Source organism: Microcaecilia unicolor, chromosome 4 (assembly GCF_901765095.1).
Source record: "Microcaecilia unicolor chromosome 4, aMicUni1.1, whole genome shotgun sequence".
NCBI lineage: Eukaryota > Metazoa > Chordata > Amphibia > Gymnophiona > Siphonopidae > Microcaecilia > Microcaecilia unicolor.
Window position 1 is genome coordinate 208,771,109 of NC_044034.1, and position 26,307 is coordinate 208,797,415.

At 46.6% G+C, this 26,307-nt stretch overlaps 1 protein-coding gene across 1 annotated transcript in view; it reads left to right on the forward strand.

Moving 5' to 3' along the window:
* Positions 1 to 26,307, forward strand: part of DAGLA (diacylglycerol lipase alpha) — a 311,785-nt gene that overhangs the window by 267,316 nt on the left and 18,162 nt on the right. Inside the window, 3 exon segments of the mRNA XM_030201172.1 lie at positions 43 to 68; positions 71 to 120; positions 122 to 172. Of these exon segments, the coding sequence (XP_030057032.1) occupies positions 43 to 68; positions 71 to 120; positions 122 to 172 (127 nt within the window).

Here is a 26,307-nt window from a genome sequence, read left to right on the forward strand (position 1 = left end):
TCCCTCTTTCCATCCTACTGCTTTCTCTGATTTCTTTTCTAGCTTTTGGGAGCAGGACGAACCAACATACTTGCAATCTGGGGAAATAATAAAGCCTTTGAGGAAGTGATTATCTCACCAGGCAATGCTGAATGAGCACCTGCCTCATGTAGTCATGGAAGGACTCAACAAGGTAAGAGTGAAACCTTGAGTTACGTATGGGAGCTAGGGGTACTAAATGTGCTGCAGTGCCCCCTGAAAATACAAACTTCATGAGGCATGCATGATTCAAAAATAGTTTTCTATGCCCCCATTATCAAAATCATTCTCCTTCATCCTGGGGGTTCACCAAGTTCAAGAGTATTTATTTTTTAGAATTTATTAACTGCCTTTAAGAAGGAACTACATGAGTACATAAGTGTTGCCATACTGGGACAGACCGAAGGTCCATCAAGCCCAGTATCCTGTTTCCAACAGTGGCCAATTCAGGTCACAAGTACCTGGCAAGATCCCAAAACAGTACAATATATTTTTTGCTGCTTAAAGAGTTGGCATTCCTGAAATACAGAAAAACTCAAGAAGAGGAACACGGAGAGGAATACCGGATGAAACTGAAAGAAGCCAGGAGAGAGATAAGTCTGGCGAAAGCGCAAGTGGAAGAGCAAATGGCTGGAAATGTAAGGAGGGGTGACAAAATTTCTTTAGGTATATTAGTGAAAGGAGGAAGACTAAAAAAGGAATTGTGAGACTGAAAGATGCTGCGAACCGCTATGTAGATAATGATGAGAAAAGCCAGTTTGCTAAATAGATACTTTTGTTCTGTTTTCATAGAAGAAAATCCTGGAGAAGGATCATGATTGACTGGCAAAAGTACATATGAGAATGGAGTGGATATAGCACCGTTCAAGGAAGAGAGTGTGTATGAACAACTTGAAAATCTAAAGGTGGATAAAGCCATGGGACTGGAGGGGATCCACCCCAGGATATTGAGGGAGCTCAGAGAGGTTCTGGCGGGTCCTCTTAAAGATTTGTTTAATAAATCCTTGGAGACGGGAGGGTTCCGTGGATTGGAGAACAGCGGATGTAGTCCCTCTTCTCAAAAGTGGTGATAGGGAAGAAGCTGGAAACTATAGGCCGGTAAGCCTCACTTTGGTTATTGGGAAAGTAATGGAAGTGATGCTGAAGGAAAGGATAGTGAATTTCCTGGAAGCCAATAAGTTGCAAGATCCGAGACAACATAGTTTTATCAAAGGTAAATCGTGCCAAACGAATCTCATTGAATTCTTTGACTGGGTGACCGGAGAATTGAATCATAGACGTGCTATAGACGTAATCTACTTAGATTTCAGCAAAGCTTTTGACACGGTTCCTCACAGGAGATTCTTGAATAAACTTGACAGGCTGAAGATAGGACCCGACGTGGTGAACTGGATTAGGAACTGGTTGACGAACAGACGCCAGAGGGTGATGGTAATGGAATTCGCTCGGATGAGGGAAAGGTGAGTAGTGGGAGTGCCTCAGGGATCGGTGCTGGGGCCGATCTGTTCAATATATTTGTGAGTGACATTGCCGAAGGGTTAGAAGGTAACGCTTGCCTTTTGCAGATGATACTAAGATTTGTAACAGAGTTGGACACCCAGGAGGGAGTGGACAACATGAAAAAGGATCTGCAGAAGCTAGAAGAATGGTCTAAGGTTTGGCAATTAAATTCAATGCAAAGAAATACAAGTGATGCACTTAGGGAGTAGAAATCCACGGGAGACGTATGTGTTAGGCGATGAGAGTTCTGATATGTACAGATGGGGAGAGGATCTTGGGGTGATAGTATCTGAGGATCTGAAGGCGACGAAACCAGTGTGACAAAGCAGTGGCTGTAGCTAGAAGTTTGCTAGGCTATATTAGAGAGAGGTGTGACCAGCAGAAGAAAGGAGGTGTTGATGCCTCTGTATAAATCGTGGTGAGGGCCCCCACCTGGAGTATTGTGTTCAGTTTTGGAGGCCGTATCTTGCTAAGATGTAAAAGAATTGAAGCGGTGCAAAGGAAAGCTAAGAGGATGGTATGGGATTTGCGTTACAAGACTTATGAGGAGAGACTTGCTGACCTGAACATGTATCCCCTGGAGGAAAGGAGAAATGGGTGATATGATACAGACGTTCAAATATTTAAAATGTATTAATCACAAACAAACCTTTTCCGTAGATGGGAAGGTGATAGAACTAGAGGACATGAATGAGATTGAAGAGGGGCAGACTGAAGAAACATGTCAGGAAGTATTTTTCACGGAGAGAGTGGTGGATACTTGGAATGCCCTCCCGCGGCGAGGTGGTGGAGATGAAAACGGTAATGGAATTCAAAAATGCATGGGATAAACATAAAGGAATCCTGTTCAGAAGGAATGGATCCTCAGAAGCTTAGCGGAGATTGGGTGGCAGATCCGGTGGTGGGAGGTGGGGCTAGTGCTGGGCAGACTTCTACGGTCTGTGCCCTGAAAATGGCAGATACAAATCAAGGTCAGGTATACACATAAAGTGGCACATATGAGTTTATCTTGTTGGGCAGACTGGATGGACCGTACAGGTCTTTCTCTGCCGTCATCTACTATGTTACTATCCAGCTTATAATCGAAAGTGATCGCCGGCCATCTTCTGACACAAATCGGGAGATGGCCAGCGATTTCTTAAAAGCGGCGAAATCGGTATAATCAAAAGCGGCATTTTTGACAGCATCGCCGCTTTCCCGTTGCTTTGCCGGCGAAAGTTCAAGGGGGCATGTCGGTAGATTAGTGAAGGCGGGACATGGGCGGGCATGGGCATGGCTACCAGATGGCCGGCTTTCGCCGATAATGGAAAAAAAAAGTGGCGTTAAGCAATATTTCGCCGGCTTTACTTGGCCCTTTTATTTTCACGACCAAGCTTCAAAAAGGTGCCCCAACTGACCAGATGACCACTGGAGGGAATGGGGTATGACCTCCCCATACTCCCCAGTGGTCACCAATCCCCTTCCAAACTAAAAAATAAAACTAAAACCTTTTTACCAGCCTGTATGCCAACCTCAAATGCCGTACCCACCTCCATGACAGCAGAATGTGTGTATCCTCCGACAGCCTTTCCCTGGTTGCAGATGTGGCTCTAGGGTTAGTGTGACACCTTTTCTGTTAGGTGCCCTGCAGAGTCACATTAGCAATGCATTGTGGTGGGTGTAGGGTACTGGGCTCTACTCCCATGGTGCTTTCCCCCCTGCTAACTGGTCAGAGTGTGCCCTGTTTGTTTCTGTTGTAGTCCATGCCGGTAGTGGCCATTTTTGTAAGCCAGTTTTAGTTCCCTTTCCTGTGTTACCCACGTTAGAGAACGTAGTTCTTACCTTGAATGGTGCTGAAAGAGGGCATTGTACACCATTGTGCCAGCTCTACTGCTAATCTTAGTACCAGGGGACTCTTTGCCAGTGGGGCACAACCTCTGATCTGCAGTTAACTGTGAGTAAACGTGGTTATTTCAAGAAGGACTTTTTCAGAGAGATTAGTGTGCCAAAGTTTATACCGCAGCAATAAGTCCTAGAGGCTGTATGCAGGTCCTGGAGCAATTTAGTGGGTGCAGTACATTTGTGGTAGTGGGTTTGGGGGGCTGAGCTCCCCAAAGTAAGGGATGCTATGCACGTGGGAGCTTTTCTGAAGTCCACCGCAGTGACCCCTAGGGTGGCTGGTTGGTGTCCTGGCATGTCAGGGGGGCCAGTGCACTAAAATGCTGGCTCCTCCCACGGCCAAATGCCTTGAATTTGGCCGGGGTTTGAGATGGCGACATAACTTTCCATTATCGCTGAAAAACAAACCCGGCCATCTCAAACCCGGCGAACTCCACGGCATTTGGCCGGGCTAAACCGTATTATCGAAAAAAAAAGATGGCCGGCCATTTTTTTCGATAATACGGTTCCGGCCAGCTGTAGCGCCGCCGCCAACACAGATCGCCGGCGATCTATTTGGCCGGCGACGTTCGATTATTCCCCTCTGTTATCCCAGAAATAAGCAGTGGATTTTCCCATGTCCACTTTAATAATGGCTTATGGACTTTTCTTTTAGGAAACTATCCAAACCTTTTTTTAAATCCCGCTACGGCCCTTGATTTTCTGCCATCAGTTCGATGTAGACTCTACACAAGGGTTAAGTAATTTGATAGCACAGTATTTAGAAGTTTTGATACATTAGTATATAGTTGCATAAAAAGTCAAGTTTTTTAAGCCAGCTTTCAAGTTTTAAATATATTGTTTCTATTACATTGGTTTCCAAACTCTGCATCTGAATCAAGTATTTTTTTGCCATTTCACCCCAGTTTTCTGGCAAAAGGGGGATTTTTACTTGTCATTTCTCCTTCTCTATCCTTCTTTTCCTTCTCTAATATCTTCTCACCCTCACTGTGTCCTACTTCCTTCCTGTTTAGATCCTCTCCCTATACTTTCACTTATCTGTCCTTTTTTCATCACTTTGATGGAACAGCTCTCCCAAAGATCAGAACTTAATGTAAAGTTCTAAGCATATATTCCTTTTGCTATGTGCAGCAGTCTCCTCAGCTCCTCAGTTTTGGGCAGAGTTTCACTCTGTCCATAACCAGATATGAAAACAAAACTCTCCTGATAAATTGAGGTCTTAACTGCATATTCTGACCTTGTTCTTTTTTTTTACATTGTCCCTTATAATTTATTTTATTAAATAGCTTTGATATAATGTACATTCTTGTTCTTTGGTTGTTATGTGATTTTAATAATAAAAATGATTTAAACATGAAAAAAGGTTTTTAAAAAAATTCATTTTTATTATTTTGTGTTTTTCTAGTCATGTTGCCAACGTTAGGGTTTTGGCTTCACTAGTCCCTTAATCTCTTCATAAAGGCAGTTAATAAATCCCAATAAATAAATAAAATAGTGTGCAAATGATGCTTACATTTAGATGCTAAGATTATAGAATACTAGCATTTACGCACATGAATGTAACATTACATAAAAACATAAGAATAGCCATGCTGGGTCAGACCAGTGGTCCATCTAGCCCAGTATCCTGTTCCAACAGTTGTCAATCAAGGTCACAAGTACCTGGCAGAAACCCAAATAGTAGCAACATTCCATGCTACCAATCCCCTTTATCATTTTGATCGCTCTTCTTTGAACCTTTTCTAATTCCACTGTATCTTTTTTGAGATACAGTGACCAGAACTGAATGCAATACTCAAGGTGAGGTTGCACCATGGAGCTATACAGAGGCATTATAGCATTCTTGGCCTTATCTACCATCCCTTTCTTAATAATTCCTAGTATCCTGTTTGCTTTTTTACCTGTGGCCGCACACTGGGCAGAAGAATACTGCTTCAGGATATCTGGTAGCAAAGTCCACCACTGTCATTTTATATCTTTTTCCAGTCCAACTAGGGACAGCTAGAGGCCCCACTATATCCACAGCTATTCTCTCAAAGGGCTCACTGATAATGGGTAAAGGTTTCAGGGGAGCTTGGGGGTGATTTTGGGTCTTACCCACTCTTTGGCACATCACAGGTTTGACAATAGCTACGGCTCGAGAATACTCCCAGCCAATAGAAGTTCTGGCTCAATGTAGTGCATTTGCGTGTCACTCACTGATGTCCTGCTAGTGGAATGTTGTGTGCAATCTGTAGAAGTTGTTCCCTGTATGCCCTGGGCACTATAGCTGTACGATTTGCATAGGCCTTTAACGTATTTACATGAAAAGTATGCTGCTTTCTGTCTTGAAAATCCATAGATACAACATAGTTTGTATCATTCAGGCGCCTTATGACCTTGTAAGGTCCTGCCCAATTAGCTTGAAGTTTATTCTGACGAACTGGGACTAAAACAAGTAGCTTCTGGCTCTCATAAAACTGTCTGTTCCGGGCCTTATGATCATACCATGTCGTTTGCTTAGTCTGGGCTCCCTTCAAGTTATCTCTATCAATGCTCACAAGTTCTTCTAATCTCTGCCGCATATTAACTACATAGTCAATTACAGGGGTGTCAGTGGTATCAACTTCTTCCTCCCAATGTTCTCTTATTAGGTCAAGGGGCTCTCTCACCCTCCTGCCATAAAACAACTCAAAATGGGGAGAACCCTGTACACTCCTGAGGTACTTTTTTTTATTTATTTATTTATTTATTTATTTATTGCCTTTGTATCCTACATTTTCCCACCTATTGGTAGGTTCAGTGTGGCTTACATGGAACCATGCAGGCGGTTCCTAGTCATGGTGTCCTGTTTCTATTAAAATCTTTAACATGTGCTTTAATGTACCATTAAATCTCTCCACCAACCCATTAGTTTCAGGGTGGTATGGTGTGATAGGTACAGATTTCACTCCACAGTGTGCCCACAGATTCTGGATCAACTCAGACATAAACTGTATCCCTTAGTCTGAGAGCGTGTCTCGTGGATATCCTACCCGGAAAAATATTTCTAGCAGGGCACTGGCAATTTTTTCTGATTCTATGGAGGATAAGGCTACCGCTTCAGGATATCTGTTACCGTAGCAAAGTCCACCACTGTCAATATTGTTTAACTTTTTAGGGTATATTTATCCCTCCCAAGACGACGGTAGTCAACCCACCAATACTTAGGAGTAAATAAATCACCCAAGGCTGCATCAGTTTGCTCTTTATTAGATACCTCATCAAGTATTTGTACAATTAACAGATCAGTGATATCTCACTGGGAGTACAGAATATTGCTACATGAAATTACCTCTATATCTGAGACTCCAAACAATATACAAGCAACATGTACAATCAATTGGTTATGGGAATATAGTACCCCAGCTACACATAGGTGTTCTCTGGGTCTGAGTCTTCTCTGGATCTGAGTCTCTAATGTTTTATTTTACCAGCCAAAGCCAATTAGAAAATATAAAAGACTTAAAGCTACTTATGAGAAAGCAAATGAATTACTTGCCAATTCAGATACAATTGATTGGTTTTCTCATGTGAGAGAGCAGCTTGGCTGGTTCAAAGGTATCAGCTGTGGCTGTCTCTCTCCATTGAAGCAGGAAGTACAATCACTTATATGCGCTTCTTAACATAACAGGTCATACATAGACAATCTGACAACAATCCCATCTATTGGACATTCTACTATAATGGTTAACACAGATTGGTGATGGTAATGAGTGATTAGTATTTACTGGAAAAAGTCAACAATAGACTAGCTTTTACTGGAAGACAAATCTTCCTGTGGTGCCATCTTGTTCTGTTTTTCAAAAACATCTGTGACCACAATGTTGCTAAACGATGTTACTCTGTTTCTCCGAGGACAAGTAGGCTGCTTGTTCTCACTGATGGGTGACGTCCGCGGCAGCCCCTTCAATCGGAGACCTTCTCTAGCAAAGACGTTTGATAGCCCTCGCGCTCACACTACGCATGCACGACTGTCTTCCCGCCCGAACTCGCTCGTGTTCATCGGTCTTCTGTTTGCCGCGCTCGGGACGGCTGTGTTTACTGTGGTTCTGTGCCCTGAGGAGACTCTCGCGCTTTTCTTGCATCCTTCCGCTTTGGAAGTCTTCTTTATTTCTAGTTTGCGTGTTTCTAAAAAAAAAAGAAAAGAATTCCTTTATTTTCGAGTTAGTTTTTCCCGTCAAGTTTCCTTTCGCATTCGAAAGCGGCCCTGTTGGCTGCCGTACGGGTTTTCTCCCTTTTTATTTTTGGTGCTTTCGCCATCATCATGAATTTTGACTTTGCCAGCGTGATCTTTCCGCCCATGTCATCAAAGCCTCCCAGCGGCTTCAAGAAGTACACCCAGTGCAACCGGGCTATCTCGCTCACTGATAGGCACGCTTCGTGCCTTCAGTGTCTGGGGGCTGGGCACCGTCCTCAGGCCTGTACTCTCTGTTGTTTGTTGAAAAAGAGAAATCAGGCGGCGAGATTGGCCCAGTGGAATGTTCTGTTTGGGGCCTTGCCTGGTGTTTCGACGGTCTCAGTATCAAGGTCATCGGCCGGTACATCGACGTCTGCGGTACCGAGATCATCGAACGGTGCTCCAGCGTCTACGGTACCGAGGTCATCGTTGGTACTGATGTTGTCGGAGGGTGCCTCTTCGTCCGGAGTGAAGGTGAGGGCTGTCCATTCCCCTGCTGGTGGCGGTAAGCCCTCGAGTAGGTCTCCCCCTGCCTCGAGGGCTCCTGCAGTACAGCCCCCCCGGAATCGACCTTCTTCGGACCCGGCCCCGAGGAAGAGGCACTTGGATTCGACGTCCTCCTCGTCGGTACTGGGAGGTTCCGGTGACATGCTTCGTGTGAAGGCAAAGAAGCATTGGCATCGGTCACCTTACCGACGTGGTACCGAGAGCTCTGGGTCGCCGAGGGAGTCGGCACCCACTAGGCATCGACACCGGGAGGACCGCTCACCCTCCATTCAGGAGGTGTCGATGCACTCTACCCTGGACAGCCCGGTACCGCCTCCGCGCCCCAAGCAGATTCTAAGTTCGTCGCCTGTACCGGACTCCGAGCCTTCCTCGACAGCCGCTCTAAGCGAGAGCCTCAGGGCCATCCTTCCAGGGATCCTGGAGGAGCTGTTGCGCCGCCGGTGCCATTGAGTGAGGCGACGGCTGGCCCCTTGCCCGTCGTGAGGTCTCCAGTGCCGGTACCGCTTGCGGTGCCCGCGTTGGCTACCTCCCAAGCAGACTCTCCGACGACGTCGATGGAGGGAGCTTCATCACCGCCGATGCGGGAGTCTACTTCTTAACGTTCCCACCGTGGCCATGTGTCTATGGAGTTGAGGTGGGCACGGCTTCGGACAGAGGTTCATGAACTGGTGTCCGACACCGATGGTGAGGCCTCGTGGGAGGCAGAGGAAGATGTCAGATATTTCTCAGATGAGGAGTCTGACGGTCTTCCTTCTGATCCCACTTCCTCCCCTGAAAGACAGCTTTCTCATCCTGAGAGTCTATCTTTCGCGGCCTTTGTCCGGGAAATGTCTACGGCAATTACCTTCCATGTGGTCACGGAGGATGAGCCAAGGGCTGAAATGTTTGAGCTTTTGGACTATCCTTCACCACCTAAGGAATCGTCCACAGTACCCATGCATCATGTCTTGAAAAAGACACTGCTGGAGAACTGGGCGAAGCCGCTAACTAATCCCCACATTCCCAAGAAGATCGAGTCCCAGTATCAGATCCATGGGGACCCTGAGTTGATGCGGACTCAGTTGCCTCACGACTCTGGGGTTGTGGATCTGGCCCTTAAGAAGGTCAAGAGTTCTAGAGAGTATGTTTCGGCGCCCCCGGGCAGAGACTCTAAAGCCTTTCTTTTGGGAGGAAGGCCTACCATTCCTCTATGCTCGTGGCCAAAATCCAATTTTACCAGCTGTACACGAGCATACATATGCGGAACAATGTGCGGCAGTTGGCGGACTTTGTGGACAAGCTCCCTTCTGAGCAAGCCAAGCCTTTTCAGCAGGTGGTCAGGCAGCTGAAGGCGTGTCGTAAATTCCTGGCCAGGGGTGTTTACGATACTTTTGATGTCGCGTCCAGGGCCACTGCTCAAGGTGTGGTGATGCGCAGACTCTCATGGCTGCATGCCTCCGACCTAGAGAATAGGATTCAGCAGCGGATTGTGAATTCTCCTTGCCGGAGGGATAATATTTTTGGTGAAAAAGTTGAACAGGTGGTAGAGTAACTCCACCAGCGGGACACCGCATTCGACAAATTCTCCCGCCGGGCGCCTTCAGCATCTACCTCAGTTGGCAGACGTTTTAATGGCGGACAAAGGACTGTTACCTATTCTAATAGGCGTAGGTATAATCCTCCCTCCCGCCAGCCTGCTGCCCAGGCCAAGCCCCAGCGCACTCGTTCTCGTCAACAGCGTGCGACTCAGCAGGCCCCTGTGGCCCCCCCCAGCAAAAGCAAGGGACGGGCTTTTGACTGGCTCCAGCAGAGCATAGCCGGAATCAAAGTGTCTGTGCAGGACGATCTGCCGGTTGGGGGGAGGTTAAAATTTTTTCACCAAAGGTGGCCTCTCATAACCTCCGACCAGTGGGTTCTTCAAATACTCCGGCTAGGATACTCCCTCAATTTGATACACAAAACCTGCAAATTGTCCCCCGGGAGCTCAGTCCTTCAGCTTCCAGCACAAGCAGGTACTTGCAGAGGAACTCTCCGCCCTTCTCAGCGCCAATGTGGTCGAGTCCGTGCCACCGGGGCAGGAAAGGCTGGGATTCTATTCCAGGTACTTCCTTGTGGAAAAGAAAACAGGGGGGATACGTCCCATCCTAGACCTAAGGGCCCTGAACAAATATCTGGTCTGAGAAAAGTTCAGGATGCTTTCCCTGGGCACCCTTCTTCCCATGATTCAGGAAAACGATTGGCTATGCTCTCTGGACTTAAAGGATGCTTACACTCATATCCCGATACTGCCGGCCTATCTCGACGATTGGCTGGTGAAGAACACCTCTGAGGCAGGAGCTCTACTGTCCATGCAGATGACTATTCAACTCCTGGAGCTACTAGGGTTTGTGATAAATTATCCAAAGTCCCATCTTCTTCCTGTTCAGAAACTCGAATTTATTGGGGCTCTGCTGGATTCTCAGACAGCTCGTGCCTACCTCCCGGAAGCGAGGGCCGACATTCTTCTGTCCCTTGTTTCTTGGGTACGAGTGTCTCAGCAGATCACAGCTCGGCAGATGTTGAGATTGCTCGGCCACATGACCTCCACAGTGCATGTGACTCCCATGGCCCGCCTCCACATGAGATCAGCTCAATTGGACCCTAGCGTCTCAGTGGTACCAAGCTGCTGGGGACCTAGAGGACGTAGTCCTGCTGTCCACGAGTTTTCTTCAGTCCCTCCATTGGTAGACAATTCGGTCCAATTTGACTCTGGGACGTCCTTTCCAAATTCCTCAGCCTCAAAAGGTGCTGACAACGGATGCGTCTCTCCTGGGGTGGAGAGCTCATGTCGATGGACTTCACACCCAAGGGAGTTGGTCCCTTCAGGAGAAAGGTTTACAGATCAACCTCCTGGAGTTACGAGCAGTCTGGAACGTTCTAAAGGCCTTCAGAGATCGGCTGTCCCATCAAATTATTCAAATTCAGACAGACAATCAGGTTGCCATGTACTACATCAACAAGCAGGGGGGCACCGGATCTCGCCCCCTGTGTCAGGAGGCCGTCAGAATGTGGCTTTGGGCTCGCCAGTACGGCATGTTTCTTCAAGCCATGTATCTGGCAGGCGTAAACAACAGTCTGGCCGACAGATTGAGCAGGATAATGCAACCTCATGAGTGGTCGCTCAATTCGGTGGTACGCGAGATCTTCCAAGTATGGGGCACCCCCCTGGTGGATCTCTTTGCCACTCAAGTCAATCACAAGCAAGGTCCCTCAGTTCTGTTCCAGACTTCAGGCCCACGGCAGACTAGCGTCGGATGCCTTTCTCCTGGATTGGGGGGATGGCCTCCTGTATGCTTATCCTCCCATACCTGTGGTGGGGAAGACTTTGCTGAAACTCAAGCAAGATCGGGGCACCATGATCCTGATCGCTCCCTTTTGGCCACGTCAGATATGGTTCCCTCTTCTTCTGGAATTGTCTTCCGAAGAACCGTGGAAATTGGAGTGTTTTTCGACCCTCATTACTCAGAACGAAGGGGTGCTTCTGCATCCCAACCTCCGGTCCCTGGCTCTCACGGCCTGGATGTTGAGAGTGTAGATTTTGCCTCCTTGGGTCTGTCAGAGGGTGTCTCCAGAGTCTTGCTTGCTTCCAGGAAAGATTCCACTAAGAAGAGTTACTTCTTTCTATGGCGGAGGTTTGGCGTCTGGTGTGACAGCAAGGCCCTAGATCCTCGCTCTTGTCCTACACAGACCCTGCTTGAATACCTTCTGCATTTGTCCGAGTCTGATCTTAAGACCAACTCTGTAAGAGTTCATCTTAGTGCGATTAGTGCATACCATTACCGTGTGGAAGGTAAGCCGATCTTGGGACAGCCTTTAGTTGTTCGATTCATGAGAGGTTTGCTTTTGTCAAAGCCCCCCATCAAACCTCCTACAGTGTCATGGGATCTCAATGTCGTTCTCTCCCAGCTGATGAAACCCCCTTTCGAGCCACTGGATTTCTGCCATCTGAAGTACTTGACCTGGAAGGTCATTTTCTTGGTGGCAGTCACTTCAGCTCGTAGAGTCAGTGAGCTTCAAGCCCTAGTAGCTCATGCTCCTTATACCAAATTTCATCATAATAGAGTAGTCCTCCGCACTCACCCTAAGTTCTTGCCAAAGGTGGTGTTGGAGTTCCATCTGAACCAGTCAAATATCTTGCCAACATTCTTCCCCCGTCCGCATCCCTGCCCTGCTGAACGTCAACTGCACACATTGGACTGCAAGAGAGCATTGACCTTCTATCTGGAGCGGACACAGCCCCACAGACAGTCCGCCCAAATGTTTGTTTCTTTTGATCCCAACAGGAGGGGAGTGGCTGTTGGGAAACGCACCATTTCTAATTGGCTAGCAGATTGCATCTCCTTTGCTTACGCCCAGTCTAGGCTGACTCTTGAGGGTCATGTCACGGCTCATAGAGCCATGGCAGTGTCAGTGGCCCACTTGAAGTCAGCCACTATCGAAGAGATTTGCAAGGCTGCGATGTGGTCATCTGTCCACACATTCACATCACATTACTGCCTACAGCAGGATACCCAACGCGACAGTCAGTTCGGGCAGTCGGTGCTGCAGTAATGAGCCTGGGGGCTAGGGATACCCCATCAGTGAGAACAAGCAGCCTGCTTGTCCTCGGAGAAAGCGAAAGCTACATACCTGTAGAAGGTATTCTCCGAGGACAGCAGGCTGATTGTTCTCACCAACCCGCCCGCCTCCCCTTTGGAGTTGTGTCTTCCCTTGTCTTTGTCTTTGCTATTTACTGGACTGACGAACACGAGCGAGTTCGGGCGGGAAGACAGTCGCGCATGCGCAGTGTACGTGCGCGCACGAGGGCTAGCAAACGTCTTTGCTAGAGAAGATCTCCGATTGAAGGGGCTGCCGCGGACGTCACCCATCAGTGAGAACAATCAGCCTGCTGTCCTCGGAGAATACCTTCTACAGGTATGTAGCTTTCGCTTTTTCCACTCACACCCGTTCCTCATTCTGCTGCCTCAGAATGTCACAACAGATCACTCACTCTGAAGTTCAGGTTAAAGTCATGGGCCTGTAAGATTTTTCCTCATTTTGGATCCTGAACCAAAGTCTCAGACCTTGAACCAAAGCTCATAGCTGTAATAATAATATACAATATATATATTTTCCCAGTCCGGCAAGGAACAGCTAGAGTCCCCACTATATCCTCAGCTATTCTCTCAAATGGCTCAGTGATAATGGGTAAAGGTTTCAGGGGTTGATCTTGGGTGTTGCCCACTCTTTGGCACTCATCACACGTTCGATAGTAGTCAGCTACGGCTCGAGATACTCCGGCCAGTAGAAGTTCTGGATCAATCTGTTGTGGCACTGACGACAGGCTTACTGATCTATAATTTCCCGAATCGCTCCTGGAACCCTTTTTTAAATGTATGGATTTCCTCAGTATGTCTTCCAGGTTCACACACTTAAGTGCTAGACATGTGCTCAGTGGTATTCTATAGCGTTAGCCCATAAATGCATAGGGGGTGGGCATATGGACATGGAGTGCTTGGGTGTGTCAAACATTTATTTATTTTTGAAAGTATCTTTGTTGTGTCAGAACAGAAAGGGCTTGACATAGAACATTGCCAAACAAACTGTGCATATCACTGTGAGTCCTCCATACATTGTTATCAACAGAGATACCTTTCAAACACACCTGTCCCTTTGAGAACCCCAACGAAGCACATAATTAACATTTCACTACAACCACTGAGCAGATAACACTTTTCTGTTTGACTTTTTCAGATTTTTTTTCCCCTCCCCTCCCTCCCCCGTCTCCACGACATTACCCTCTTGCCTCTCCAGCTCTGCCCCCCCCCTTTAGTGACCCAGATCCTATAAAGTAGCTCAACCCCCTCCAGAGCCCAGTGATGAGTATGTCTTCCATATCTCCCTGTACTCCCCTCGCCTCTTGGAGGCGCTAGCCATATACTGGAGCTCCACCCTGTCCGCCATCTCCCCCAATAGACCACGCCACCGAACTATTGGAGGGGGAGAAGGGTCAGCCCATGACTGTAAAATACATTTTTTTACCAATAATGCAGCTAGCAAGATGAACTGACATTGAGCTTTGGATAGACCCTCCCCTGTAATTGAGCTTTCATCACCCAGTAATAACATTCGATAGGACCATTCAAAAGGCCTTCGCAGGGACTGCTCTGTGACCGCCAGGGAGTGTTTCCACAATTGTGACAGGGTTGGACATTCCGGAGAAGGGTGCCCACTGCATTCTTGCACTTTACACGTGTCATCCTTCCAGAACCCCATGTCTTTTCCTCTCTTACATGATATATGTACTCTGTACAGTGTTTTAAACTAAATGTCTTTGAGGGACGCATTGGGTGTAACCTTATGAAGGATCTCAAATGCCTCCCCCAACTGTTCTCTCGAGACCTGTTCCCCCCAATGCTTCACTCCACGCGGCTGCCAGTCCGCTTAAATGTTCCCTCCCCCCCCTAGAGTCCACCACTACTTGGTACCATTGGGAAAGTCCATTGGAGGATGCGAGAAGGGCCAGAAATACCCTGTCCACCTTTGTAAAACTTGCTGGAGAACCTGTCCTACTCTGCAGCTTCAAGCAAGCAATCAACAAACTCACCAGATCTCCCAAGCAATCAACAAATTCACCAAATCCCACTGCAAACTGGATACTTGTCCAAACAACGTAATAAAATTCGCCCCCCAACGCTTCATAACAGACGTCACGTCACATTTGAACTACATGCTACAACACGTACTCTTCCCCAAGGACAAAGGAAAAATACTACTCACCCTATACCCAAAGATTTAAAGAAAAAAACAAGTGACACAACCAACTATCGCACAGTAGCATCCATCCCCCTAGCAGTCAAATTAATGGAAAGCATGGTAACCAAACAACTCACCGAATACTTAAACAAATTCTCAATACTACACGAATCCCAATCAGGATTCTGATCTAACCACAGCACAGAAACAGTACTAATCACTCTACTAACCAAATTCAAACAAACAATTGCGACTGGAAATAACGTACGTCTCCTACAATTTGACATGTCCAGCGCGTTCGACATGGTCAGTCACCAAATACTTACGAATATCTTAGAATACTTTGGAATAGGAGGAAACATACTTAGATGGATCAATGGCTTCCTACCATTCCTAGAGTGGAGGAGTGGCCTAGTGGTTAGGGTGGTGGACTTTGGTCCTGAGGAACTGAGTTTGATTCCCGGCACAGGCAGCTCCTTGTGACTCTGGGCAAGTCACTTAACCCTCCATTGCCTGCCGCATTGAGCCTGCCATGAGTGGGAAAGCGCGGGGTACAAATGTAACAAAACAAAAAAAACCACAAGAACATACCAAGTGACTTCAAAATCAAAAACATCATCCCCATGGAAACCTGATTGCGGACTACCCCAAGGATCACCGCTCTCACCAACCCTTTTCAACCTAATTATGACACCCCTAGCCAAATCACTAGCTAACCAAGGACTTAACCCATACATATACGCAGACGATGTCACGATCTACATCCCATTCAAAAATGATCTAACTGAAATCTCAAATGAAATCAAACAGAGCCTCCATATAATGAACTCATGGGCGGATGCATTCCAACTAAAGCTCAACGCAGAAAAGACACAATGTCTCATTCTCACCTCACAATTTAACACAAACAAACCTACTACCATAGTCACCCCAGACTACACTCTCCCCATGTCAGACAGTTTGAAAATTCTCGGAGTAACAATTGACCGAAATCTCACATTAGAAAGCCACGCAAAAAATACGACAAAGAAAATGTTTAACTCAATGTGGAAACTTAAAAGAATAAAACCTTTCTTCCCAAGGGAAATATTCTGCAGCCTGGTACAATCACTGGTACTAAGCCACCTAGATTACTGCAATGCCATCTACGTCGGATGCAAGGAACACATCATCAAGAAACTTCAAACTGCCCAAAATACAGCAGCCAGACTCATATTTGGAAAAACAAAATATGAAAGCGCCAAATCTCTAAGAGAAAAACTACACTGGCTCCCACTAAAAGAACGAATCACATTCAAAGTTTGCACCCTGGTCCACAAAATTGTCCATGGGGAAGCCCCGACCTATATGTCAGATCTCATAGACTTGCCAACCAGGAACACAAAAAGATCAGCACGCACATTCATGAATCTTCACTACCCCAATTGCAGAGGACTTAAATATAAATCCATGTATGCATCTAGCTTCTCCTACATAAGCACACAATTATGGAACACATTACCAAAGGTCATAAAAACAATGGACGACCTGACAATCTTCCGTAAACTACTGAAAACCAACTTGTTCAAGAAGGCATACCATAAGGATTCATCCTAAATACTAGACATTTAGACTGTACATGACATGAACTGGACAAACCGGAATCCCTACACTAAAATGATACCATCGATTCAAATGAAAGCATGCAATCCATGCACTACCACTTTATCTCTCATAACGGAAATGAACTCGCTTTAGTTAATTAACTTATTGTTATTATCGACTCTATCCCTCACGAATTTCTATGTAACACCACTACGTATGTCAACTTCCTCACTGCAGTAATACTTGTAACTTCTATCTGGAAATGGCGATCGCCATTACGATATAATGTAAGCCACATTGAGCCTGCAAATTGGTGGGAAAATGTGGGATACAAATGCAACAAATAAATAAATAAATAAACAGTAATCCCGCACCTGCAAAAATAGAAAAACTTGTTGCTGAGTAAGACCTCCATTCTTGTCTTAGGGTTTCAAAGGTAGGAAATGTCTGATCCCCCCAGCTCCAACAGGCACCCTATGTATTGACAGCCACCTCGCACCCATGAGCGGAAGGCTCCCTGCCCCACCCCAGAAAAAAAATGGATATACCCTCCCTGCTCCTCCTATCTCTACCCTCCACCACTTCCATGCTTTCCCCAACGCTGTTATGTATGGGTTCCTGCCAATATGCCTCTCTCCCCACCTATTCTTTCTACCCCCAAGAATAGAGAACACATCAAAAGGAGCGCACCATTCTTTCCAGAAGCCCAAAGAGCAAAACGTGCCACCCCTGTGTGACATTCGTGTATCCATCGTAACATAGCTACCACATTATACGTCCTGAGATCTGGCAATGGTACCCTACCTTGACTTCTATTTCTAGTCAGTTTAGCAAAAGCAATACGCGGTCTCCTGGCATGCCATATAAAGGAGCTGACTATAGAGCGATATATACCCTCCTCCCTCCTTTCCACCCATAGGGATAACATCTGCAGCGGATATAGCAGCTTAGGAAGGATCACCATCTTAACTAATGCAGTGTGGCCTCTGAAGTTCACCGGGAGATCCTTCCATTGTATGCACAACTGCCGTGCCACTTCCATCCTCTATCACGTTTTTTCGATACATCCATTCAAAATTAGAGCTCAAATATATTCCTAAATACTTAATCCCTTTTCGGTCCCACACTAATGGGAATTTCTCTAGGGAAGTGCTAATTCAGGGGGATGTAACTGGCAATGCCTCGGAATTTCCAAAATTAAATAATAACCCCACAAATTCACCAAAAACTCATATCATCTCCATCACCACAGGCAGAGATGTCTTAGCATTATCCAATTACAAAAGCATGTCGTCCACAAACAAGTTAACACAATATTCATTACCTCCTACTCTTATCCCTTGTACTCCTTCCCCCTGCCGAATCTTAGCCGCTAAAGGCTCCAGAGACAGTACAAACAGCAGGGGGGAGAGGGGACACCCCTCTCTAGTGCCCCGTCCCAGTGCAATGCTTGGTGTGAGAGCATCGTTGATAAGAAGTTGGGCCGTTGGATTACTATACAGCACTCCCACCCAGTCTAGAAAAGCTCCCTTAATACCGAAGCGTTGTAGCACCCAAAACAAATATTGCCAGACTACGTTATCAAAAGCCTTCTCGGCGTCCAAACTCGCCACCATGGAGTCCCCCACTCTGTGCTTGCCCTTCCATAATAATCGGCAAACCTTCAAGATATTAGTGATGCAAATCTGCCTTTGACAAACCCTACTTGGTCTGGGTGTATCAACATCGGGAGAAGTTCCCCCAGCCTCTTAGCCAGTACACTTGCCAGAATCTTAAGGTCCTGATTTATAAGAGAAATAGGTCGATAAGAACCTACCAGCTCTGGGTCCTTCCCCGGTTTTGGTAATACTGTAATGAAGACATGATTAAGTGAAAGGCCCATGCTTTGCGAGTCTGGAACATCTTCACACATACTGACAAACGCCGGAATACAAAGATCTTGTAGTATTTTGTAAAACTCTGTGCCCAGCCCATCCGGCCCTAGAACCTTGACCAGTTTTAACTGCTTGATCACAGTCTGTACCTCTTTACCCGTTAAGGGCGCATTAAGCATCTCTCCCTGTGCATTAGTTAAACTCGGGGGTTGTAGTCATTCAAAAAAAACCTGCATGTAGGGTCCGGAAAAGCTCCGTTATCATATAAAGACGCATAGAAGCGGGAGAACTCCCCTTGTTTTTCTGTCTCGCTACTAATATGTTTCCCTTCTACTGTTTTCATTTGAGTTATGAAACTCTTTCCAGATCTCGGACGCACCATCAAGGCTAACAGCTTTCCAGTCTTGTTTCCCCATCTGTGAAGCCTATAACCGAATACTATATAGCGCTCGCTCTTTTTAGCAATTTTTGCATCTCCTTCCTGCACTCTAAGTACAAACGTTTATTTTTTTCCACTGGACGAGACATGTATCTTCTCCTGGCGTCCCCCAGCTTGTCCCCCATCTGTACTATATCTGATTCCCACTTCTTACGTGCCGAAGTTGTAAATGCGATTATTTTCCCTCTAAGGACTGCCTTTGCTGCTTCCCAGTAGGTTTGCGACCCATTTTCTGCCTCATAATCTTTCCACGCCTGTAACAAACATTCCTTGAACTCCTCACTCTGGTATAGCGTTGGATTCATCCGCCAGCTTGGAAGTTTCCCTCCTTCCTTTGTGAAACTCTTTTTATACTGGCAGTTATAGAATGACATGGGGACAAAGTTTGTCCCCGCCCCGTGGGTTCTGTCCTCATCTGCAGAAGCCTCGAACAATTATGATTTTTATATTGAAATCTTTTTATTAAAAGTATAAAAAGGAACAATATGCTGTGCAACTATCAAACATATAAATGACAAGTGACCGACTCACCCGCAAATGCGCAGTAGAGACTTCCCTCTCTGTCCCGCCCTCGCGTCAAGACATGATGACGTCAGAGGGTGGAACAGAGAGGGAAACGGACGCTGCCATTGGAGCCTGGAGACGAAGGAACATCGCCGGCACACCAACCTCCATCCCTGACATCGCCGCTGCTCCCGCCCCCCTCCTTATTGGGCCCCCTGCACTGACATGAGAGCGCCTCTCACCTCCATATGGAAGCGCTGCAAGCAGCAGCAGTGCGATCTGCTGCTGCCTGCAGCGCTTTCACACGGAGGTGAGAGGCGCTCCCATGTCAGTGCAGGGGGCCTGGCACAGACGGGGGAGGGAGCGGCGGTGAGGAAGGTAGCTGGACATGGGGGGAGGGGAGGGGGAGAGAGGAGGGTTGCTGGACATGGGGAGAGAGCAGGGCAGAGAGGAGGGTTGCTGGACATGGGGGGAGGGCAGGGGAGAAAGCAGGGTGGGGGGGAGGCCAAGGGAAAGAGGAGGGTTGCTGGATATGAGGGGAGGGCAGGGGACAGAGCAGGGTTGGTGGACGGGGGGGAGGCCAAGGGAAAGAGGAGGGTTGCTGGATATGGGGGGAGGGCAGGGGAGAGAGGCGGGTCGGTGGACGGGGTGAGGCCAGGGGAGACAGGAGGGCTGCTGGACATGGGGGGAGAGAGCAGGGTTGCTGGACATGGATCGGGGGAGGGGTGGGCAGGGGAGAGAGGAGGTTTGCTGGACATGGATGGATGGAGGTGAGAATTATTACATTTTGCAAAACACAAATCTCACCCGTTTTAATGGGCTTAACGGCTAGTTGTGTATAAATTACAAATAGAAAACAATAATAACAGCGAGCAGCTATAATAATTCCCCTCACCACCACCCTCTACCCTTTCAACCCCAACAACAGCTGATCTCTACTACCTCAAGGAATCCTAATCCATCCTGTTAAAATGTCCAAGGGTACAAAATACAACCCATTCTGTATGCCCTAGAGAGGAGAAATATGCCCTATGAAGCACTGTTATGATTTTTTAATCTATGGATGAGTAAGAAGTCATCAACAATCTAAGGATTCAATCTAGCTCTCCTGTCTTCTACTGTCCTTCTGGCAATAGAAGATGTATTCTTAGAAGATGTGCTGGTAGCAGGATGTACAGGATCCCCCATGCAAATTTTGCTAGTTGTGACCAGCATGTTTGCATCACTCAAACATAAATAACAGTCCAATTCATTGACAGGCTTCAAAATAGAAAATTACACGGGGATAAAGTTTGTCCTCGTGGGCTCTGTCCCCGCAAGCTCTGTCCCTGTCCCCATCCCCGCAGTTACTGCGGATCCCCATCCCTATGTCATTCTCTACTGACAATACAGGCATTACCTATGAGCACACCACCCTGAGTGTGCCTGATCTCTGATCTTGGAAGCTCAGCAGGGTTAGGCCTGGCTGGTTTCTACTTGGATGGGGGACTGCCTAGGAATACCAGGTGCTGTAGGTTTTCTTTTTTTTTTTTTTGCACCTTTTGCACCTTTACAGTGGGATTTTCTAGGCTTAGTGCCTTTGCCTCCACATTTCTGTGGGAAATGTTACGTATTGTTATTTTCTGGGGCTAGTGCTCAGGTCTCCATGGTAACCATGGAACCTCAGTGCTGTCATGGGGACATTTTCTCCAGGTGCAGTAGTTTCAGCAAAATAATTTTATTTTTCTGGGAGATGGTTGGCTTTCAGCCTGGAGGTCACAGGTTTAAGGCTGGTTTGTGCATCATATTAGCTGTGGCCCTTGGCTCCTTTTCTATGGGGCATATTTTACTTCCCTCTCTCATATTGCTTGCCTTGACAAGCAGTTCTTTACATAGCTGGGACAGTTCACACTATGCTACAGTGCCAAAGGTTAGCTGTGGTTGTGATGGTTTCCCACAGCAGCTCTGCTCTTCTAGTTTTGCTCTCTGACACTGATCAAACTATTGCATACCAGGTCCAGCTTCCACTGTATCTATGACACCTCTAGCTAGCTGTTTGTTGCAGTGTCTCTAAGGCTTTTATTGCACTTTTTGTTTATATTGGACAGCTAGCTATATTCAGAGCTACTTCAATTTAGCATTCTTCCCTGTATTTCTCCCTTAGGAAGCGTTTCTTCTCTTTCCTCTTTGGCCCCCTCATCTGCGTTTTCTCTGTTTGGCCATTCTGGGCCCTCATGTTCAGTTCCAGGCTTTGCCTTTCAGCATGGCTGTGGCTCCATTCACCTTTTCCTCGGTTTGGGAGTTTTGCAGCATTCTCCGCAAGGACAGCATCAGAGTGCACCTCGCTCTAGATGAAATCCAAGAGTCTATCTTCCCAGGTCTTCTCGGAATCCTTGGACTGGTGGTCACCCTTCAAATGAGCCACCTCATCCCATTCCAGATAGTTCTGGTATGATTTTTTTCTTGACCGAGGACTGGAGGATCTAGGTTCAGACTTGGGTGTGCAGTCTTCTCAGGGCACTGAGTACTGAGGCCTTGCTTTGCATTCATGTCTTGGGCTCTGTGGCGGACACTTTGGAAGTAGTGCCGTGTGCAGTGCTCATAGACAACATCTACAGCTCTTGCTTCTCGAAGGGTGGTCTCCTATGTTCCAGGAGTGTCAGCAGTGTCTTCTGTGGCTGTTCTCGTTATGGCTGCGCATGAACTGGTGGCTCCGCAATTCCTTCCTTTGGAAGGGATGCCTTGGCGCCTTTGCAGTGGATGGTGGTGGTCACGGTTGTGAGTCTCTTGTACTGGAGAGTCCTTTGCCTCCTTCTGTCTCTGGGATAGTGGATGGCACAGGGGACAGTGTAGCCGATCTCCCGCCTGGACCTACTTTTGGTGCTGTTCGTCTTCTAGCCTTTCAGGACACTGCAGGCCAGGCGGTGCTTGTGCCGTCGGAGAAGATGAGGCGGTGGCTGCTTCGACAGAGTGGGACTTGGAGTCAGACTGTGGCCATCAGGGCGTGTTGCCCCCATGGAGAGGCAGAGGACCTCATGTTCCATTTCTATGCAGCCAACTTTGCTGGCTTTTCCTTCGGTGAGTTCTCTTTTCTGCAGTCTTCTGGTCTCGGCAGAATGGTTATTCCGCACCAGTTCTTCTCCAGCTTGGCCTCAGAGAGTTCCGGAGGTAGATCTGATGGCGTCCCGACTGGATGCCCAGATGCCTTCTTTCTTCTGTCATCGTAGATAGAGCAATTCAGCATGGCTGGTTGTTCAATTGCTTCCTTAGCTGGAGGACGTTCTTCGATAGTGTTTCCTCCGTGGCCTCTCTGTGGCCGAGTTTATTTTGGATCGCTCGCCACCAGGGTTGAGTCATTTTTGTAGCTCTGGATTAACCACGGCGACCTTGGTATGCAGATATGATGTGGCTCCTGGTGGCACCTTTGTTTTGGATCTCGCTTGACTCTGAGCTCTTCCTTCTGGGTCCATTCCTGAGTGGATGATCCCTTTCGCTTTGGTCTTACAGCCTGGTTTTTTGAGAGACCAACTCTGAGGAACAGAGATCTTTGGACGCAGTGGTTACTGTTCTGTTGCGATCTAGTATATGGTCCATGGTTGACTTCAACCTCATATTCTCGGGTGTTGAGGATTTTTTGAGGCCGGTTGCGGCCCACGCTTGGTCTTCATTGCAGGCGTCTGTTCCTCAGCGATTGAGTTCCTTCTGCAGGATGGGTTGCAGAAGGGTCTGGCCTGGTCTTGCACTCTGAGGTGGTGCATTTCTTGCAGAGTGCTTTGCTCCTTCGCTGCTGTGACCTTGTTCACCCTGAAACCTCATTCGTGTTCTCCGAGTCTAGCTTGGGGCTCCTTGTCTACCGAGCATTTCTTCGGACTCCTTTTGTTCCTTTGCAGAATGCTTCGCTTAGGAACTTACAAGCAGTGTTCTTGGTCGCCAATTCTTCGGTATGGAGAGTGTCTGTCTGAATTTTTAGCGCAGCCATGCTAAGCTGTTTTTTCTGCAATTTGCTGAGTCTGGAATGATTTTGCTTTCCGGCTGTGGTTTGGCTTTTCTTTTTCAGCCTCTCTTTCTTCCCTCCTTTCAGGAGGGGGATTTTCATGCGGAGTACACGGTGCTTCGTTTTCTGGATATACATAGGGTTCTCCGGTATTCGCAGATGTTGCATGTTTTTCAGCGCTCAGATCTTCTCTTTGTCTTTGTTGCTTGTTCTTGCCGTGGGACAGCAGCCTCTGGTCTGATCTGATTTTTTTCTCATTGGATTGTGGATTTTTTGGAAAGGTTGCATCCCGCTGGTGCGTTGCAGACTTGTTTCACAAGATTGCTATCTACCTCTTGGGCGGAACGGGTGTGCTTTCACTATTCAGATGCTGCCTTTGCAGCGGCTGTTCTGTCTTAGGGAGTGGCAACTTCCCACTCTACTTAGGGATTGGTTTGGTACATCCCACCTGTGCTTGGCTTCATCTGCCTCATACGCTAAGGAAGGTAAAATTATGCCTTACCTGCTCATAATTTTCTTTCCTTTAGTAGCAGCAGATGAATCCAGGATCCTGCCCTCCTTTGTCAGCCGTGCTTGTTTTGCCTGTCTGTTCGTGTCCTGGTTTCCAAAAAAAAAAGGAGAAGAGGAAAGAGAACAGAAATCACTGAAGAGGAATCGCAGTCGTGGTTTCTCTTAAGTCAGACTAACGAGTTTCTGTTTTGTATGGTTGGTGAGGGAGGCTTCCGATTTCTTTTCTGATTCTGCTTGGTGATGAGACATGTACTGAGGTGAAGGAGTAGCTGGCTGTCTAGTATCACTGCCTTCAGCTTTGTAATCTCTATCTCCACCTGCTGGTAGATGGACACAACCCATCAGTTCTTGGATTCATCTGCTGCTACTAAAGGAAAGAAAATTATCAGCAGATAAGGCATAATTTTTCCTTTTGTTTTTTGTTTTTGGAGGGGGGGGGGGGGCGTTCCTCAGTCTCGCTCACAGGTACAGAATCCTCGCTTGCTCAGTACTGCATCACCATACAAAAATCTCTCATTCAAAAATGAAGTAAGACCATTCAAAATTTCTTATCAAAAAATATGTATTCAAAAAAGTCTCCTATATTGTAGAGATCATAAATATACAACTCATCTTGCTTCAATATCTCACAGTCCACTTTCTTAAGCGCAAGATACAAGTTTAGAGTTGAAGATTTAATGCACCATCCAGGCGCTTTAAACCTTTAACTCTAAACTTGTAGCTTAGATTTTAAGAAAGTAGATTGTGAGATATAAGCTGTAGAAAGAGTTATAAGAAAGAGACTTTTTTGAATAAATATTTTTTGATAAGAATTTTTGAATTGTCTATCTTTATTTTTGAATGAGAGATTTTTGTATGGCAATATATTTTGTGATCTCTCATTACCGCCTGAAGATTTTCTTTACTATGCCAGTATTCTGTACCTGTGAACGAGACTAGTGAACGATGCTCATGGCATCTGTCATTTGCCTGTGCCTCACACACAAATAGGGCAACTGTTGTTAGTGTGGAATGATATCCCTGAGAGCCAGAAACATAGCCTCTTCTATCTCTGGGAGTATTAAGAAGCTGAAAAACAAAAGCTTCAAAGACAGTCCTCTGCACAGGAGCCGGCTGGCTCAGCACAGTTGAGCTGATCTTCTTCCATAGAAGCTGTTTCTGTCCTCTCACACAGTGTTCAGAAGAGTCCAGTCATTAACAGCATCATACCTCTTCAGAGGAAGCTCAAGTCTTGACTGAGACTTTTCAAATGAAGGCATCTGAATCCTAAGCACTGTCAGATCAATCTGAGCAAAAGCATGACTCTAAGAAGAATGGCTGCAAAACAGCTACTAATGGGGCAGTTCTTCAAATGGGCATCTCCTCTTAGGTGCTCTAGTGCCTCATGGTGAGTGTCTATTCTGAAACTGCATTTGGGCACCCAGATTCCGTTATAGAATAGCAGTGTAACCGGGCATCAGTATACCTCACACTTAGTCACGTTCAGTTACACTAGCCATAGACCTGGTGTAACTGGGTCTGCCTAACTGCTGCAAGAGCACGTGTAACTTACAATATTTTGTAAGTGATGTACATAACTGGGAGGCACACCCAAACCCTACCCATGAGCATCCCCCCTTGCATTTTTGCACTTTACCACTTAAGAAAGTCCTTATTGAATAGCATTTATACACGTAAGTGATGATTTTTTGTTTTGTTTTTTGCATTTACACGTGCAAAAGGGCGCACACCCTTAAACACCTTGTTATAGAATTACCCTGGTTATGGCACTTATTTTAAGTCTTTTCTATTTGAAAAGAAAAGAAAATGCCTACTTTTTAAAATAGATTACTAATGCAAATGGCCAAAATGCACATGTACATTAAGGTGTAGTCACTTAAGCCATCTTTGAAGCTAATGTGTAAATGTCTGGGTCTAGATGTTAACACATTCGTGTATAAATGATAGTATTTTTATAATTTACACACATACCTGTGTGCTCTGCCCATGTTTTATCCATACACCACCCAGGTGTACGCCCACTAGCAAAATACACACCACCAAATTATGGTGCTTACTTTGCCAATGGACAGTATTTTACAAGAGGTCATTACGCACATAAGTGACTAGAATACTGCCGTTTACATGCTTCCCGCCACCTAAAACTAGGTGACTCTTTATAGAATTACCTTTTCAGCATATTCCCACAAAGCAGATGACTGAAATGATGACCAGCACTAAAGAGCAAAAAGCACATGGCCAACTATGTTAACTTTTCTGTGTCGGATTCCCAGTGCCATCATGAAACCAAAGCAGTCCACACACCTGCACAAACATGAGCATACCAACCTTTGAATTAGAGGCCGACTGAAATCAAGTTTTTCAGTTTCAGCTGAAACTGAAGCTGCAGCCAAAATTCACCACTCGGTTTCTGCCGAAACTGGCCCGGCCCCCTGAACAGCACCCACTCCCTCCCTCCTGCAACCAGACAGAGCCTTCCTCCTGGACCCTCCCATGAGCCTCCACTTCCCAGCCTAAAACATTTTGTTTAAAATGACCTGAAGAGGGCCAAAAGAACCAAATCATTTTT